General features: G+C 40.8%; 1 protein-coding gene across 1 annotated transcript in view; it reads left to right on the forward strand.

The window, feature by feature from the left end:
• The window catches only part of LOC102490744 (uncharacterized), a 47,001-nt gene that overhangs the window by 16,887 nt on the left and 10,551 nt on the right, over positions 1-19,563 (forward strand). Inside the window, exons 6-8 of the mRNA XM_027772644.1 lie at positions 11,456-11,880; positions 17,560-18,051; positions 18,589-18,727. Coding sequence (XP_027628445.1) covers positions 11,456-11,880; positions 17,560-18,051; positions 18,589-18,727 — 1,056 coding nt within the window. The remainder of the gene's footprint in view (positions 1-11,455; positions 11,881-17,559; positions 18,052-18,588; positions 18,728-19,563) is intronic.

Raw genomic sequence — 19,563 nt, forward strand, 5'->3', positions numbered from 1 at the left:
CACTGATAAATGCCCAAATATCCAAATAATAGGTATTCCAGAAGGTGAAGAATCAGACAAGGGCATAGAAGATCTATTCCACAAAATACCTGCAGAAAACTTCCCAAATCTAGAGAAGCATTCAGACATCCATGCCCAAGAAATACAAAGGACCCCAAATAGAATCAACCCAAGAAGATCCTCTCCACTGCAAATTATAGCTAAATGGGACAAAATCACAGATAAAGACAGGATTCTGGAACTAGCAGTTGACATAATGGCTATGTCACTAGATTCCCATGTAGTCGACCATGGTTTGAGTCCTGGACCCAGTGGCTTAAAATCATGCTGGGCACGTGTGCGTACATGCCCAGGATCCCAAGAGCAGAATGGAGAAGGGATTGCGGCATGGCCATCCCCCTGGGGGGTGGTTTCTCACTTTCTGTCTCTCTGTCTCTGTCTTTCTGGCAAGCACATGGCCCTATAGCAAAAACCTATCAAAAAAAAAAAAAAAAAAAAAAATTCTAAAAATGGGGAGAGAAAAGAATAAAGTTACTTACAAAGGTTATCCCATTAGGCCAACATTGGACCTCTCAGCAGAAACAATGCAAGCAAGGAAAGAATAGGAAGGTATATTTAAAGTGTTAAAAGAAAAATAAATTTTGGGAACCAGCAGTTAGTGTAATGGCTATGTCGCTGGACTCCCACATAGTCGACCGCGGTTCGTGTCCCGGACCCGGTAGCTTAAAACTCACGCCGGGCACGTGTGCGTGTGTGCCCAAGATCCCGAGAGGAGAATGGAGGAGAAGGGATTGCGGCGTGACCATCCCCCCTGGGGGGTGATTTCTCGCTTTCTGTCTCTATGTCTCTCTCTGTCTGTCTGGCGAGCGCACGTGCCCTACAGTGAAAATCTCTCAAAAAAAAAAAAAAGAAAAGAAAAAAGAAAAATAAATTTCAGCCAAGATTACTATACCCAGAAAGATTATCCATCAGATGAGAAGAAAAGATTAAAAAAACATTTTCAGATAAACAAATCCTGAAAGAACTTACCGATGCCAGACCAACTCTTCAAATACTGAAAGGGGGAGGGCTTTTCTAGGAAAACTAAAAAGAGACAGAAATAAGAGACCAAAAAAACAACCAAGAAAATGGCTAACAAAATGGCAGGGACAAATCTGCAAACACTGATAATAAAATTGAATGTTAATGGATTAAATTCTCCAATTAAAAGACATAGACAGGTCTTTCCCACTATACAAGATGGCACATGAAAAAGCTGCAAAGCAGGATACTAAGGAGAAGAAACCTGAAGCCAAGAAGGCTGATGTCAGTGGCAAGGTTAAAAAGGGTGACCCCAACGCTAAAAAGCCCAAGAAGGGGAAGCCCCATTGCAGCTGAAACCCCGTCCTAGTCTGGGGCATCGGTAGATACTCCTGGTCTGCCATTCATTCCAGGAAGGCCATGTACAAGAGGAAATACTTGGCCACTAAATCCAGAATCGAAAAGAAAAAGGAGAAGGTTCTTGCGATTGTCACAAAACCAGTTGGTGGAGACAATAATGATGGTACCTTAGTGGTTAAAGTGCACAAAATGCCTAGGTATTATCCTACTGAAGATGTGCCTTGAAAGCTTCCTGGTCTGCCATTCATTCCAGGAAGGCCATGTACAAGAGGAAATACTTGGCCACTAAATCCAGAATCGAAAAGAAAAAGGAGAAGGTTCTTGCGATTGTCACAAAACCAGTTGGTGGAGACAATAATGATGGTACCTTAGTGGTTAAAGTGCACAAAATGCCTAGGTATTATCCTACTGAAGATGTGCCTTGAAAGCTGTTGAGCCATGGCAAAAAACCCTTTAGTCAGCATGTGAGAATTCTAGCTGCGAGCTAGCATCACTCCTGGAACCATTCTGATCATCCTCACTGGACGCCACAGAGGCAAGAGAGTGGTTTTCCTGAAGCAGCTGAGTGGTGGCTTGCTACTTGTAACTGGACCCATTGGTTCTCAATCGAGTTCCACTGCATAGAACACACCAGAAATGTGTCATTGCCACCTCCATGAAAATTGATATCAGCAAAGTAAAAATCCCAAAGCACCTTACTGATGCTTACTTCAAGAAAAAGAAACTGCAGTAGCCAAGACACCAGGAAGGTGAGATGTTCGACACAGAGGAGAAATATGAGATTTCAGAGCAGCGCAAGATTGATCAGAAAGCTGTGGACTCACAAATTTTACCAAAAATCAAAGCTGTTCCTCAGCTCCAGGGCTACCTGTGATCCGTGTTTGCCCTTACAAATGGAGTTTATCCTCACAAATTGGTGTTCTAAATTTTTTGCCAAGTACCTAATTAAATAGCTGATTATATATATATATGACATAGACGGACTAAATGGATTTAAGACAAAAACTGTAAGAGACAAGGATATTATTTAATCCTAAAAGGGCCAATTCACCACAAAGACATAACACTTATAAATAGCTATGCGCCCAATTCAGAAGCACCCATATATGTGAAAGAAAGACTGCTAGTTCTAAAGGGAGAGACAGACCACAATAACAATACACTAATACCAACTAATCGTTGGAGATCTCAACACCCCACTGTCTCCCTTGAACAGATCATCTACACAAACACACACAAAACAAAAGAAAAACAAACAAAAAACAAGCAAAGAGATACAACATCTAAACACTATAAATGAAATGATGAAATGGACTTAACATACATCAATAAAACTTTCCACCAAATAATACACATTTTTCTCATCCCTGCATGGAACCTTTTGGAAGACTGACCACATGGTAGGACAAAAAACAAGCCTTTACAAATTCGAAGGCATAGAAACTATATCCAGCATCTTCTATAATCATGATAGAATTAAACTGGAAATTAATTTCAGAAAAAAAACTTGAAAACATACAAACACATGGAAACTAAAAACCTACTCCTGAATAACTTCATGACTGAAGAAATTAAGACTGAAATAACAAGATTCATTGAAACCAATGATAACAAATACATGAGTTTCCAAAATCTATGGGACACAGCAAAAGCAGTCTTAGGAGGGAACTTCATAGCAATTAGTGCACATAAGAAAAAGATGGAAAGGTAGCAAATAGACAATTGAACCGCACACCTCAGAGAACTGGGGGGAAAATGCCAGGAAATAAGAAATAGTAATGATTTGAGCAGAAGTAAATTAAACAGAGAATAAACAAACTATACAGAAAGTAAATAAAACCAAATGCTGGTTCTTGGAGAATATAAACAAAATTGATACACTGTTAGATGAATTAAGAAGAGAAAGGAACAAGAGAAATCAAATTTGCAAGGAAACAGGCAATATTACAACAGATAAAGCAGAAATACAAAAGATGGTTAGAGAATACTATATCCCAACAAACAAGAAAACCTGGATGAGATGGACAAATTTTTGGACACATATAATCTACCAAGATTGAGTGAAAAAGACAGGAAACCTGAATAGACCAATAACAAGCAATGAAACTGAAGCAATAATAAACAACCTCTCAAAAGAGAAAAAGCCAGGTCCCGATGGTTTCACTTCTGAATTCTATAAAACTTTTAAAAAAAAGCTAATCCCTATTCTACTCAAACTACTTCTAAAGATCCAAAAGGAAGGAACCCTCCCAAATTTATTTTATGAAACTCCCATTCCTCTCATCCCCAAAACAGACAAGGACATAACAGAAAAAGGAAACTACAGACCAACATCTCTGATGAATATTGATGCAAAAATTCTCAACAAGATACTAGCAAATCATATACAACAAAACATTAAACAGATTATACACCACGACCAGATAGGTTTTATTCCAGGGATGCAAGGATGGTTTGCATATGCAAAACTGTAAGTGTAATATACCATATTAACCTAAAGAAGAATTAAAAAATATGCTTATATAAATGGATGCAGAGGGACCGACAGATCGCATAATGGCTATGTCGCTGGACTCCCATGTAGCTGACCATGGTTTGAGTCCCATACCCAGTGGCTTAAACTCACGCTGGGTACTTGTGTGTGCATGCCCATGATCCTGAGAGGAGATTGGAGGAGAAGGGATTGCAGCATGACCATCCCCTCTGGGGGGCGATTTCTCGCTTTCTGTCTCTCTGGCGAGCACACGCACCCTATAGCAAAAACCTCTCCAATAATAAATAAATAAATAAATAAATAAAAATGGATGCAGAAAAAGAATTTGATAAAATATTGTACAATATTCCTTCATGATTAAGACTCTTGGCAAAATTGGCATAGAAGGGACATTTTTTTTCAACCTAATTGAAGTGATATTTGAAAAATTCATAGCTAACATCATACTGAATGGGAGAAGACTGAAAAGATTTTCCAATAAAAACTGGAACAATACAAGTTTGCCCACTTTCTCCACTCCTCAATATAGTATGATTGGGGAGGAATGTTACTTCTACCCTAACAAATTGGATGTAGTCCAAGACATGGCCCAGCAGTTTAGAGATTTAGTCTCCGAACAGGGACAAGCAACAGCTTATTCCTGGGCAGGCTGGAATGGACTCTGGGCATGGGCCCCATGGCTAGTACCTCTCCTGGGGTCCCTAGCAGTTATCATTTTGGCACTGGCTGTCAGACCATGTGTCCTTAATCTGATTACAAGGTTTATAACCTTCTGCCTTGAAGCCATCAAGTATAAAATGCTTGTCCTCAGTAAACTGCTCCCCTGTTGATTGATCCTCCTTGAATGTGATTGAGGAAGTTCAAGAGAGGTGAATGATATGGAGAGGCCTGGAATGTGCAAATAGCCCAAGGCCGGTAATTGCTGAAACTTCCCATTCCTCTAGGAACAAACTGTCCCTCCTTTTTGAATGATAAAAGTAACCTGAAACTTTGAGAAGTTAGACTCCCTGCTTCTCTGTCACTTTCATTTTTAGGGCAAATCCTGAGCCCCTTTCCCTAGTAGGATACCCCTAGCCTGCTGAGACTCCTCCTTCCCCAACTCCCCCATAAAATACTGTGCCCAATTTCCTATCAGGGCCAGAGTTTCAATGTTAACTCCTCCATGCTGGCCAGCATAATACAGAGTTCTTCTTTCTCTCCTGAGTGGCACTTTTCATTTCTCAGTGTCTATTTTTCTGCAACACTGTTAGGGACCAGCAAGTGGTGTAATGGGTACATTGCTGGAGTCCCATGTAGTTAACTGCGGTTTAAGACACAGAACCAGAGACTTAAAACTCATGCCAGGCACATGTGCATGCATACCCAAAATCCCGAAAGCAGAATGGAGAAGGGATTGCAGGTGTCAACCCCCCTCCCCCCCAAAGAGGGGGGTGATTTCTCACTTTCTGTCTCTCTGTTTCTTTGGTGAGCACATGTGTCCTATAGCAAAAATCTCTCAAAAAAAAAAAAAAAAAAGAAAAGAAAAGAAAAAATTCTGGTAAGTATATAAAGTCCTACATATAAAGTTACAAGCTAAATGGATTTTCCAAAGGCATCAGATTCCTCAGCCTGGGCAACAAACAAAAGATAGGATTTGGCAAGTCTAAAATAATCCTTAAAATGACAAACAAAATGTGCTCCTTAAAAATAATAATTTCTATCTAATTAATTAAAAGCAACAATCATTTCCAAAGACAAATTTATTTTTAAAAAAGTTAAAAAAAGTATAATCTAGACATTAAAAATTAAATGTTTCTCTAATCTAATTTTTATCCCCCCTCAAGATGTTATACATATAAAAAAAAATCTGGTCAAATAAAAAAAAATTTGGACAGCCATTGAAGTATATTGAGGTCTATAGAGACAGTGCCAGGGTAAGTGAGAGCCAGATGGGCACTGGGTGACTCTGTGCCTCACAGAGGAAAGATAACTAAACATGGGCAAAGGAGATAGTAAGAAGCCGAGAGGCAAAATGTCATCATATGCATTCTTTGTGCAAACTTGCCAGGAGAAGCACAAGAAGAGGCACCCAGATGTTTCAGTCAATTTCTCGGAGTTTTCTAAGAAGTGCTCAGAGAGGTGGAAGACCATGTCTACTAAAGAGAAAGGAAAGTTTGAAGACATGGCAAAGGCGAATAAGGCCTGTTTTGAAAGAAAAATGAAAACCTATCTCTCTCCTAAAGGGGAAACAAAAAAGAAGTTCAAGGATCCTAGTACACCCAAGTGGCCTCCTTTGACCTTTCATTCTGTTCTGAATATTGCTCCCAAATCAAAGGAGAACATCTTGGCCTATCCATTGGTGATGTTGCAGAGAAACTGGGAGAGATGTGGAATAACACTGCTGCAGATGATAAACAGCCTTATGAAAAGAAGGCTGCTAAGTTGAAGGAAATATGAAAGGGATATTGCTGTATACCACGCTAAAGGAAAGCCTGATGCAGCAAAAAAGGGAGTTGTTGAGGCTGAAAAGAGCAAGAAAAAGAAGGAGGAGAAAGATGAGGAAGATGAAGAAAATAAGGAAGAGGAGGAAAATGAAGAGGCTGGAGATGAAGAACATGATGAATAAGTTGGTTCTAGCGCAGTTTTTTTACCTTGTCTATAAAGCATTTAACTCTCCTCTATATAACTCACTCCTTTTAAAGAAAAAAAAAAAGAAATGTAAAGCTGTGTAAGATTTGTTTTTAAACTGCATGGTGTCTTTTTTTGTATGGTTAACACACTACCAAATGTGTCTTTAGATAGTCCTGTCCTAGTGGTATTTTCAGTAGCCACTAGCCTTGCCTGGAACAGTAAGTTGGCATGGAAATTTAAAGCAGGCTCTTTTTGGTGCACAGCATAAATTAGTTTTATATGGGGATGGTAGTTTTTCATCTTCAGTTGTCTCTGATGCAGCTTATACGAAATAATTGTTCTCTTAACTGAATACCACGCTGTAATTGCGGGGGAAAAAAAAGTTGCAGCTGTTTTGTTGACATTCTGAATGCTTCTAAGTAAATACAATTTTTTTATTAGGAAAAAAAATAACAAATTTGCTAGACTCTAAACTGGTATCAATCTTACAATCAGCTAATAAAATTTACCACAAAGGTCAAGTAACTATTAATAAAATAATATTGTGGGACCAGCAGTTGGCATAATGGCTATGTTACTGGACTCCCATGTAGTCTACCACTGCTCGAGTTCTGCACCTGGTGGCGTAAACGCACGCTGGGCGTGTGCGCGTGTGTGTCCAAGATCCCGAGAGGAGAATGGAAGAGAAGGGATTGTGGTGTGGCCATTCTCCCTGGGGAGTGATTTCTCGCTTTCTGTTTCTCTCTGTTTTTCTGGAGAGTGCACATGCCTTACAGCAAAAACCTCTCCAAAATATATATATATATTAATTAGAAGTCTAATAAAAATATAATAATATATATAAAACTTTGTTTAGTTAAGTAGACTTTAATGCCCTCTGACTCTATTTACAATATTATTAAGTACATAGTATTCACAGCTTTAATAATACTTGTTGGTACATTTTCACTGTATATTACCTGTAAATACTATGTCAGATACCAAATAATAATAATAATAATAATAATAATAAATTAACAAGCTCGTAGTATACATCTTCTCCAAAATTTGAGACCTGACTCTGAAACAATTGACTATTAAACCAGTCAGATATGTCCTCTCCCAAGACTCTGCTGCCCATAATAATGAATGACGGATGGACTACTATTAAAAATGAGCCTTCCTAGTGCCGTGGAACTTGACTACTAAAAACGAGCCATTTGGATCTGCCATTTTGTGGCCTACACATACATTTAGAAAAATAATATTTTGCCAAGAGGAGAAACTAAGGACAAAAGTCAAACTACTTTATCGTATTTCCAAAATCCCTTCCATAAGGCTTGGGGTGAGTCATGTGCACAAACATTAACAAATCATTTTGGCCAAGACTTCCTACATCCTGTCCCTGACATAGTATCTTTATAATGAATAAGTCACACATACAAACATTAAGAAACAATTTAGACTCATTAATAACAGGATGTCTTTATTTATTTATTTATTTATTTATTTATTTATTTATTTATGGAGAGGTTTTTGCTATAGGGCATGTACACTTGCCAGAAAGACAGAGAGAGACAGAGAGAAAGAAAGTAAGAAATCACCCCCAGGGGGGATGGCCACACCACAATCCCTTTTCCATTCTCCTCTCAGGATCTTCGGCACGCACACACATGCGCCTGGCGTCTGCGCCCGGCATGAGTTTAAGCCACAGTGTCCGGGACTTGAACCACAGTCAACTACATAGGAGTCCAGCCATTACGCCAACTGCTGGTCCTGAGGATGCCTTCTTTTAAATTCGCCTGACCTTTCAGAGTCAACCAATCTTCATCTTACAATGAAAACACCCTAAAACCATAAACAAAGGCCAGTAAACTTTTGATCCATGCACTATTCAAAATTTCTCCAGTCATCTTTAGCACTGCATTAGCCTCTAATTAAAAGCGCTCCAGGCAGACCAACATGGCTATGTACTACTCTAGTACGTAAACAACCTGTTATTGGGCAAAAAATCCCAAACACAAATAAATTGCATGCACACACACAAACACACACACACACACACATACACACACACAAACACAACAACAAATAACTCCTCTCCCTCTCATGGAAAGCTAACTACAAGATTAAAAAACAAACAAACAAACAAAAGGCCCAAATCTGCCAAGAAAGGATCAAACATCTTAAACTTCACCTGTCCCAAGGAAAGCGCCAACTCAGCCCAGAAAAAATACAAGCCATCTGCACAATTCCAGTTTTGTCTACCAGGTGCCAAATTAAAAAATTTCTCAGGGCTACAAATTTTACTAAATCTAAATACCCAATTTTTCCCTCATGGCAAAACCCCTTTATGAGGCCACAAATAAGAACACCATAGTGGTTGGAAAAAATCACAGAGAAGACCAATAGGCAAAGCCCACAGATTCCAAAAAAACGATGAGCGAAGTGGCACTAACAACAGTGCTATTCCATGCCCATTAACAAAATGAAACCTCCATCCCTCACTACATAAGAGCACTTGGTTCAAAAGCTCAAGACCTCTCAGGTAAATAAAAGTTTGCCAATGGCAAAATAGCAATTCCTGAGGCCCCGGCCCTAATTTTTGTTAGACAGTTCCACTAGGAGGCCTACCTTAGCCGGACGACTCTCAAGACTACATTGAGCTGACATTTCTTCATCCTTCCACTCTCTTGCATAGCCCTGATGTAGCTGAAGTGGTCCCTGAATTCACCACAGCAGAGTAAAGACGGTTTCTTAGGCCTGAAAATGCAGTTCTGACCTCAAAACACCATAACAACTAATCATCTAGAAAAAGCAAGCCACAACCCCAGAGACTCTGGAGGACTATAGCCCTACATTTGTCATGCTAAAAGTTGACTAATCTACGCAGAGCAAAAACTTAAAAGAGTCAACCATCTAACAAAATAAACATATCTATAACCTACTCTTCTTTTGTCTTTGGATAGTTTTGTTATTAAAATGAAACTACCTCTTGTCATTGTTTATTGTCATAGTCCTAGCCCTTGTTCTTGCCATAAGACTGGCCAAAATTGTCCCAGCTGACTAAAGTTGGGGCAAAATGCCTCTATTTATATTTGTGTTTCTTCTGTGGGTAAGATGTTTCATTACTACTAGGTGCTTCTAATTTGAGCCTTCTTTTTAAATACAGGTATTCCATCCTATAAAATACACAATGACACTACTCAACAGGGCCAAAGTGTCACTAAGACCTTACTTGACCATACCCATTTGTCTTGTCAAAAAAAACCCTCAGAGACCAGTAAACATAAGAAGACAATCTACTCTATTTGTCAGCAAAGAAATCAATAAACCTGTTTTAACCCACAGTATTTCCCAAATAAAAAATGGTTTAAAGTCTGACATTTCCAAAATAAAAGATGGTTAATTAACTGGACCCAAATTCTAACCCCTACTCACCAGTAGCAGTTTTTTTTTTTTTAAATGTGTGTAATAATCCTATACATGTCATAAATCCTATATATGCCATATATTATAAAAGTCTCTTATAAAAAGAAAAACATGGACTCAATAATAAGTACACATATAAACAGGCCTTACCTCAATCTCTGTGTCATAGTAACCATTGGGCTTACTGTCCTTCCTAAAACTATGTAAATTCTAAAAGCTTGTCTAATCCTACCATGCCTAGCTCCCCTGGTTATGAAGTTTGTCTCTCACCTGACTGAGGTCGTAATTTCAAAAAAGGCAGCTACACACATAAACTAAGGTTATAAAAATACAGACCCCTATGGGCCGACAGGTGGTGTGGTGGTTGAGGGCGCTGGACTCCCACATGGCTGAGGATGGTTCGAGTTCTGGACCTGGTGGCTTGCTTTCCCACTTTCCCTCTCTCTCTCTCACCTGTCACTTTCTCCCTTTGTCCCTCCCTGGTCAAATTTTTTAAAAAGTAAGTAAATAGATAATGTTAAATAAAATAATTCTTTAAAAAATAATACAGGCCCCTAAACTAAAATAATACTCTTTAATCCTAATAGAGTCCAAATGTCAAAGGGTAATGTGGTAGAGGGGCCTTCCACAACTAAAAAAGATAATGAGGCATACTTGAAATTCAAGTACCCATGTGCAACCTGTAGTGACCATGTAGCCCTGTCTCCATAGCAACTTAGCAACTCTCTAACTTCATGTACTCCTGCCTACCTGACAACCCAGTAGCCCAGTGCATATGTACATAATTCTTATCATATAAGTTACCCAATCAAAAGTATGTAAAAGTACATATAACCATATAAAAAATACAAAAACATTAGGATAAATAAAAGAAAGGGCCCTTGAAAATTCGGGGCTCAGCCTTTAAACATAAATCTGCCAGTGTTGGCACTAATAAATTGCCTTTTTCTTGCAAAAGCCTCAGTGTCCTGTCTCTCTCTAGCTATGTATCCCACTACACTAGGACTGTCATTGAAGAAAGCATGTTTGCGATGGGTGTGAATTGGTCTTCTTCCTCCCAAAATCTAGAGACTGTAGGTTCTATTTTTTCTTTTTCTTTTTCTTTTCTTTTTAGGTATTTGCAATAAGGCACACTGGAGAGAGACAGAGAGGGAAATAAAAAGCCATGGGATAGGGGGAACGGCTATGCTACAATTCCTTCTCCTCCATTCGTGGGATTTTGGGCATGCATACACATCTGCCTGGTGTGATTTTTAAGATGCTGGGTCTCGAATCGTGGTGGATTATGTGGGAGCCAGTCCCTTAACCACCATGTCACCTGCTGGCCCCTATGTATTTTTTTGGAAACCTATACTGGCATTAATAAATGTTTTCCCTGAAAGAGGAAAACATACATTGTACTAATTTAAATATAAATAAATGTTAAAAAAACATAAATATACATCTTAAAACATATTATATATTTACTAGATTAATAATACATGTGTGTGTGGGTATATAATATATAGACATTCCTAGTCTCGTTCCAGTCGCCTCCCGTCAATCATCGTGACACCTCAGGTGTGAGCCCGGAGGAGCGCTCGATCTCCCAGGACGCAGCACGCCCCTCAAGACTTGACACCCTGCGTGGCTCGCTCGCCATAGAGCTGCAGTCCTCCGGGCTTCCTAGAGGGGAGGGACCTCACTTCCGGCGCGCGTGCGACGCGAGGCTCTCCTGCTCCGGCTTTGGGGACTGTGCCGGCAGCTGTCGGAGCCCAGGGGGAGTGGGGCGGTCCGGCAGCGCCGCCCTGGGTGCTCCCGAAACCGCCCCTGAACGGCCGCAGCCCTCCCAGCTGCCCTTCCTCCGCTCCCTCAACGCCACCGGCAGAGCCTGTGCGTCTACCAAGGGGTCCCGCCTCTCCGGGGCGCCACATATCAGTCTTTCGGTCCATCCTTTCATCCGTTTGTCGGTCCGCCCATTCGCTTACTGGTCTACCGGCCCTTCAGCTCGTTGATCCCCCACGCACCTACCCGGGGCTCGGTGTGTACCCGGCCGCAGGCTCAGGAGTCGAGGCTCACGATGCATCGATGGGTTCTCCCCTGTCACGTCTCAAGCGGTCAGAGCTTGCTCTGGATCAGGTCTCAGCCAGCCATACTTACATCCCCGGTCTGTGCGAGATCCTTTATCAGTCACTCTCGGAGTACCTCCTACTTCCTTTGTAGTCTTTATCACAATTAAACCAGGTAGTTATGTGTGCTTTCTGTTTAAGTACACCTCTCTCTAGTATTTACAAGTTCTATTCTTGCAAGGACACTGTCTTTGTGACTCGTTGCTCATCACTACCATAATACCTGAACAAATAGGCTCTCAATAAATATTGAGTAAATGTGTGAAAAACGCAGGTCTTCTAAAGAGTGCTTTGATTTTATGGTGAATGCAGATGTTTAAAGGGTGATTTCAGCAGTATAGGCATCGGAGAATATAGACTCTGGAGTAAAGACTATTTGGTTTAAAGCAGTGTAGACTACATCACTTAGGAGTCATATGACCCAGGGCAAATTACACATCTGTTTTTCTTCAGTTAACCTTGGAACTTAACACCATTCAGTGCTGTGAAGATGAATGAATTGAAAACAGGTAGACAGTGCTTGACTCTAATAAAGACTCAGTGTTTTCTGTTAAAATTAAGTACATCATAATAGCTGTTACATTGACTTCTAATACAGATACACTTTAACTACAGCAGTGTTCTAGCAAGCTGGATTGTTCAAAAATGCCTTGGAGGTTTGCTTTAGGTTGCTTGGACTAAGAGCTAGCTAGGCCCAAGGACTCACCACCTTCCAGAGGCAGGGATTGTACCCAAGCTCAGTGATTCCTACCTCTCCCTCAACCCTGCATACTGGGAACTTGTTCCCTGGACAGCTCACTAGTCAACTGACAACAAAATTAGGACTTGTGGTCCAAAGCGGTGGCACAAGGCTGCTTTCTCACATTTGCACTAAAAGAGATAGAGGGAGCTCCCCTCTGAAGCATAGCATCACTTTTCTTCAGACTTCCCTTCTTTGGAATGATGGGACAATCAGAGGACCTGTGCTTGCTTTTACTGACCTCTGACTGGTAAGTTTCCTCAATAAAGTATTCTACATGCCTTGTGATGTAGACTTTGCCCATCTCTTGTCCCATATCTACTATGTTCTGAGTCCCTACTCTGACCTAAGCGTTTTAAAATGTCATTTTTTTAGTTACTCAGATATACCAAGGACAACAGATCACCTCTTGAAAAGACAGTTTGTTATTCACAGTTACTAAAGGAAGGCCTGTGCTGGGCTATGTGGGGAAGCACCAGGATTTGTTAGGAGGCAGAAGGAGTGAAGGGAAATTGGGCAGGAACCGTTATTGGGTCCAGGGAAAGGCAGGGTAAGCTGGCTTAGGGCGGGCTAGTGTAAGAAATTTTGTCGGCTCTGGGGTGTTAGGACAGGTGAATTAGGTGATTAGGGAAGGGAAAAGGTGGCCTTGTGTGTGAAGTGGGAAGTGGAACTCTGAATGAGTTGGTTTGCATATGAAAGGCATGCTCACAGCTAGCTCTGGCTAGCTCTGGAGGGGCAGTCTTTCCCGTGTCAATAAGGCCCTAGAAACCAAAGCACCAGAGTAAAAAGACATCTGTAATGCACCAAGCACTGTACAAATACTTTATTTTATTTCCAATTTGCTTTTTGTTTGCTTTTTGTTTTGCCAGAGAGTGTGTGTACTCACCAGACACACACACACACAGAGGGAGAGGGAGAAGTCACCCCTTTCCCCCCATGAGATGTGTTTACACCATAGTCCCTTCTCCTCCATTTCTCCATCCTCTTGGAATCTTGGTCACATATGCACACATGCCAGTGGTGTTTTTCAAGCTGCCAGGGATGAAACTTGAACCATGCAGTCTGCCATGTGGGATTCAGTGCCGTTACCCATCAGGCCATAAGGTCTCCTATTTCTTTTTTTTTTTTTTTTAAGGTCTCCTATTTTTAATTCTTAATACTCTGCAATGTTAATTATTAACTCAGTTTTTAGGAGGGGGAATGGAGTCTCAGGCTTAGTTGATGATTAATGCCAAACAGCCAGTAAGAAGCTATACCATGATTCTAAATTGGGTCACCTATTCCAAAGCTGATGCTATTTCTTTCTTTAGGTTTTTGCCATAGGGCACCTGTACTCTCTGGAGGGAGACAGTGAGAGGAAAAGTGAGAAATCACCCCCCCCCCCCCCGGGGGGGGGGGGGGAATGGCCATGCAACAATCCCTTGTTCATTATCCTCTCAGGATTTGGGGCACACACATGCACAAGCCCTTGGCGTGTTTTTCAAGCTAGTGGGTCTGGGACTTGAACCATTGTTGGCCATGTGGGAGTCTAGTGCCTTAACCAACACATCCTCTACTGGCCTCTAGCTGGTTCTATTTCTGTGAGCTAGGTCGCCTTCCTGTAGTATGAGAAGTGCTATGGGGACATTTTTCTATTCTTATCAAGCATTTGATAATGATGACCACTGCTTTGAAACACTTTTTCCTTGACTACGACACTCATTCTTTTATACATATATAGCATATACTATGTCCCATGCATTGGGATGAGCAATGGCGATACAATGGTGGGCAAAGATATTGATGTAGCTTATGGTCTAGTGAAGGAGAAGACGTTAACTGATTAGTCCTACTAAAGTATATATACTGACCAAATGAGAAAAACGCTCTGAGGGAGGGAAATGCAGTTCTCTTTAACCTTATTTCTTAAAATTCCTTGACTAGCCCTGGGTTTGCTACGTGGGTACATATCAGAATCACCTGCAAATACAGTTGGGACCCCACTTGAGATTCTTACTCAGGCTGGGGTGTGGTGTGGGGAAGCAAGATGAATGAAGTCAAAGAACTTCATCTTGACTGAAGGGTTTATATCTTTGATTTAAAAAAAAAAAGAGAGAGAGAGAGACAAAAAACTGATGAGAGGAACATGATCAGATTTAAAATTTGAAAAGATCACTCTGCTTACAATGTATATGACAGACTGAGAGGGAAAAAGTTGATGTCGGGGAAACCAGCTGGTGTGTTATAGTGCAGTGGGACAGGATAGTTGCTGGGATGAAGATGGTGGTGGCAGATTCTGGAGAAAGGAAATAATATCCACAGGACTTGAATTTGCATTAAATAAAGACAGGACTATAGTAGGAATGCTTCCAGGTTTCGAGCTGCAGCCAAATGGATGTTCCTACTTCCTAAGAGGGGACCACTGGGAGAGGAATAGTTTGGGGTTGGAGAAATCAGGTATTGGTTATGAATGTGCTGAGTTTGACTGAGATCTTTTTTTTTTTTAATAATTATTTAACTTTTATTTATTTTTTATTTTGACCAGAGAGGGACAGAGAGAGAGAAAGTGAGAAAATAAGCCGCCAGGTCCAGAACTTGAACTGTGGTCAGCCATGGGGGAGTCCAGCACCCTTAACCACCATACCACCTGCCTGCCCCTGCCTGAGGTCTTTTTGAGAAATTCAAAAGGAGTTAAGAGGGAATGAGGAACTGTGAGTAAATAGATTTGGAGCTCAGATGGGATGTCTAGACTAGACGGAAGGTAACCAAAGGTGAGAATGAGATTACCTACGAGCAAAGTAAAAAAGAGTGAAATTAGAGGAAGACTTAAGGCTAGCTGTATTGAACTATGATGTAGAGGTAGAAAGGGGCAGAGAAGATTCTTCATGATTAAAACCTTCCTTCAGCCTCATGCCTGAAGGAGACAAGTTGGTGAGGCATAATATTTACAATAATAATTAAATTATATTACAAACGTTGAGATTAGGAGGCAGGAGACATACACTAGTAGTCACCAAGTGAAAGACACGTTAGTGTGCCAGTACCCTTGGTAAATGCTATGTACACGTCCATGTACAAATCTGACAATACACTGTCATATGTTTTATTTACATGCTGATTGTCACCGCGTTAGTACTAAAGAGATGTATTTAGTATTTATCTTGTCCTAAAAAATTAATTTAGGAAGAAAAATATCCCCAGGTTTCTCTGTGTTTAGGTGTGTGTGAAAAATCTATTAACATCTGGTAAAGCATAGTTCAGGAAATGCTTTTGTAGGCATCTCAGACCTAACTTTTTTGGTGAATACCCCAGTGAATGATACCCCATCTAGTTACCAGGACCAGCCAGAAACCTAAGTTCTTGACTCTTCCCTCTTGTAAAGCCTGACCAGTGTGTCCTTCACTCCTGTCAAATCTGTCTTTACATCTTTTTGGCTTCCATAGCTTAGGACCTCAGTGTCTCTCACCCAGGTGGTTATAACAGACTCCTGTCCATTTCTGATCCCTGGGTAGGCAGACAGGTCCTCCAGCTACCCCTGTGGCCATTGAATCAAATGCAAACTCTATAGCACAAATTCTAGACCCTTGGTGGGGGTGTTCCCCTGTGGGTGCCTCCTCTCTCACTGTTCCTTCACGGTGCTACAGTCTCTGGCACAGGGTCTTACTCTGGCTGCATCAGAAGCAGTGAGGCATTCACCTGACTCACTCATCAGACTTTACTAAGATGCCTCCTCCAGGCAGCTCTTACTGGCATTTTCTGCCTCTGTCTCTTTGGTCTTGGTCACTCATCTTTTCTTTGTGTTATCATACTTTGTCCATTTTCCTGTCACTTTCTCATACTAAATGAATCCCTTGAGATAGACCTTTTAATTCTGAGACTCCTGTTTAATACATTGCCTAGTTCAACTATTTGTTTAAAGAATAGATGAAGAAATGGATTACCTTTTTCTTTATGCTATTTCAGAACCTATGAGTCAAGAATAATATTTCCTTGTTTGTACATTCACTATTTTGTATGACCCGTTCCTGACATGTCTTCCATCATTCCTAATTTATAGTATCGGCCTTTTGGCTAAGATCAAGTGCAGCCAAGAGTTTCTTGAGCATTCTGTAATAAAAAGAGCAAGTTCTTTTTATTTGAGCAATCTGGCTTCATGTCTTGACTTTGCTGTTTACCCGCCTAGGGCCTTGTTCAAATTACTTTACTTTCTAGAACCTCAGTTTCCTCATCTGTCAAATGAGGAAAAATAGTATTCGTAAAGTGGCTGCCCTGTAGTAGGTGTCTATTAAGTGTGAGTTCCCTTCTTTTAGGAGGCACCAAGGCATAGTAGATAGAGCATCAAACTTAGGTTGCAGAGCTCAGTTCTGCTTCTCACTGGCTGTGTTTCTTTGGCCAGCTTTTGCTTCTCAGTGGCCTCATTTGAAAACTAGGCATAATTATGATAATCTTTGCAGAGTCATTAGGAAAACTGTATAAAGTTTATGTTAAGTATCTAGCTAGTGCACAGTTAAGTAGTAGTTTTAATTCTGGGATGTGATAATATAATACAGTGTTTCTTGCTCTCTGTGATACACAGTACTGTATTGTCCCTAATACTGTCCCTAGCACTATTACTGAAAGTCAAATTTATTTTGGTTATACAGAAATTTCCTGTCTCACATCTTGAAAAAATCCTAAGTCATCTATAAATATTATCAGTTATACGAAAGTTCCTTTTTGTCAGCTTTCTTTACAGTACTCTGGCAATTAGTCTTCAACAACCTGTATTTGTTTTTCAAGCACATGTCTTCCCTTGTGACATGAGCAATGTCCACCCGAGGAGCTCCATGAACAGTTGAAATTCAAAAGGAATCTCTGAAACACAAATCTCCATCTCCTCCTTGCCTCAACTGGGCAGGCTTTTCAGACCGTCTCTGCCAAGAATGTCAGGAGAAGTCACAGCCTTGGCCTACCACGATCCAAAAGAACACGAAGGACTTATCATTATGAAGGTTAAAGAAGAGAATTATGCTGTGGAGCAGAACTTTGGCTTTCGAGGTAACCCCTGGAACCAGGAGGTCTTCCGTCAGCAGTTCAGGCAGTTTGTTTACTCTGACTCTACTGGGCCCCGGGAGGCTCTGAACCAGCTCCGGGAACTTTGTCATCGGTGGCTGAGGCCAGAGGTGCACTCGAAGGAACAGATCCTGGAACTGCTGGTACTAGAACAGTTCCTGGTCATCCTGCCTGAGGAGCTACAGGCTTGGGTGCAAGAGCATCAGCCAGAGAATGTAGAGGAGGCTGTGACTATGCTGGAAGAACTAGAGAAAGAACTTGATGAACCAAGGCAAAAGGTAAGAAGTAGGTGTCTTTGGGGCCAGCAGATGGCATAATGGTTATGTTGCTGGACTCCCACATGGCCAACCTTGGTTTGAGTCCTGGACCTGGAGGCTCGAAACTCAACACTGGCCATGTGTGTATATGTGCCCAAAATCCTGAAAGGAGAATTGAAGAGAAGGGATTGTGGTGTGGCCATCACTCCTGGACAGTGATTTCTTGCTTTCTGTCTCTGTCTCTCTGGCGAGTGCATGCACCCTATAGCAAAAATTTCTCTAAAAAAAGAATTAGATGTTTTTGTTTGTTTGATTCATTGTAAGTTAATAGAGAAGCCATGCTGAGTGGCATTAACTCAGCCCTCAGTTTTATGATTTCTGTCTTTTGGGTTATAGATTCTTTATTCACTGTTGTTCACTATGTCATAGGGCTTTTTCTCCTGTTTTCTCTCTAATCATTTAAACGAATTTCTATTTTTCCTGTTCTTCTCCATTACTCTAGGAGTTTTTGTCATGTGTATCCTCAGTATCTTAGTGTTGGTGCTTGGTTACTCCTAGGACACAGCTCCTGGCCAAGAAGTGTTCTGGAAGGAAACAACATCCTTGGGAGCACTAAGGTCTCTGGGTAGCCCACTGCAGCCCTTGGAGAACCAATGCAAGAGAGAGATTCAGGAGCCTCAGGCTTTCCATGAAAGAGGTGAGGAGCTCCAGTCCATTTGGGGTTGAAGATGGAGGTGAGGGTTATCCATGGCATGATTCCTGTAAAGTCCCCTTTACAAAGAAATAGTCTTTCATTGCCTTTGCATAGAATTTGAAATTCTAATATCATTTCTCTTGAGTCATCTGAAAAGTCATGATACAGTTTTATGTTTTCCTATGCAAAAATGTGTCATGACTTTTCCAATGACCCAATAATTTTGGGTAAGAATTAAGGTCTCTCATCTGCGTGGCACAGTGGTAGTGTGCCACTTCATCATTCTAGAACTATATAAAAGATTGGTGGCTGGTCCTGTAGCCTAGTGGTAAAGAGAATTGAATCACACAGATGACAGTGCAGTTTGAATCCTGGCCCCAGTGGTTTAAAAAGCATGCCAAGCTCATGTATGTGCATGCCCAAATCCTGATGGGAGAGAGAAGAGATTGTAGCATGACTATATCCCATTGAAGGGTGCTTTCTCTCTCTTTACCTCTGGTGAATGCAAAGAGAGCACATGTCCTCCCTCTGGCAATTAAATGCAAATAATGAAAGATTAGCGTTTGTTCCCTGGTGAACCTTTACATGCTGGGCATACATGTGCTGTTATCAAAGGCTTACTGAGAAAGCTGGGGAAAGGATCATGGCATGAGACCCTCTTGAAGGTGCTTGTCTCTCTCTTTCTCTGTCTTATTCCCTCATGAAAGAAAATTTATTTATTTATTTATTTATTTATTTATATTATCATCATAATCTTCTTTATATTACATTGGATTACATATAACTTTACATTGACTTCCATTGCTTTTTCAAAAGGGAATGCCATCCATGTCAGTCAA

Source organism: Tupaia chinensis, unplaced genomic scaffold (genome assembly GCF_000334495.1).
Source record: "Tupaia chinensis unplaced genomic scaffold, TupChi_1.0 Scaffold000290_1, whole genome shotgun sequence".
In the NCBI taxonomy this organism is placed as follows: domain Eukaryota; kingdom Metazoa; phylum Chordata; class Mammalia; order Scandentia; family Tupaiidae; genus Tupaia; species Tupaia belangeri.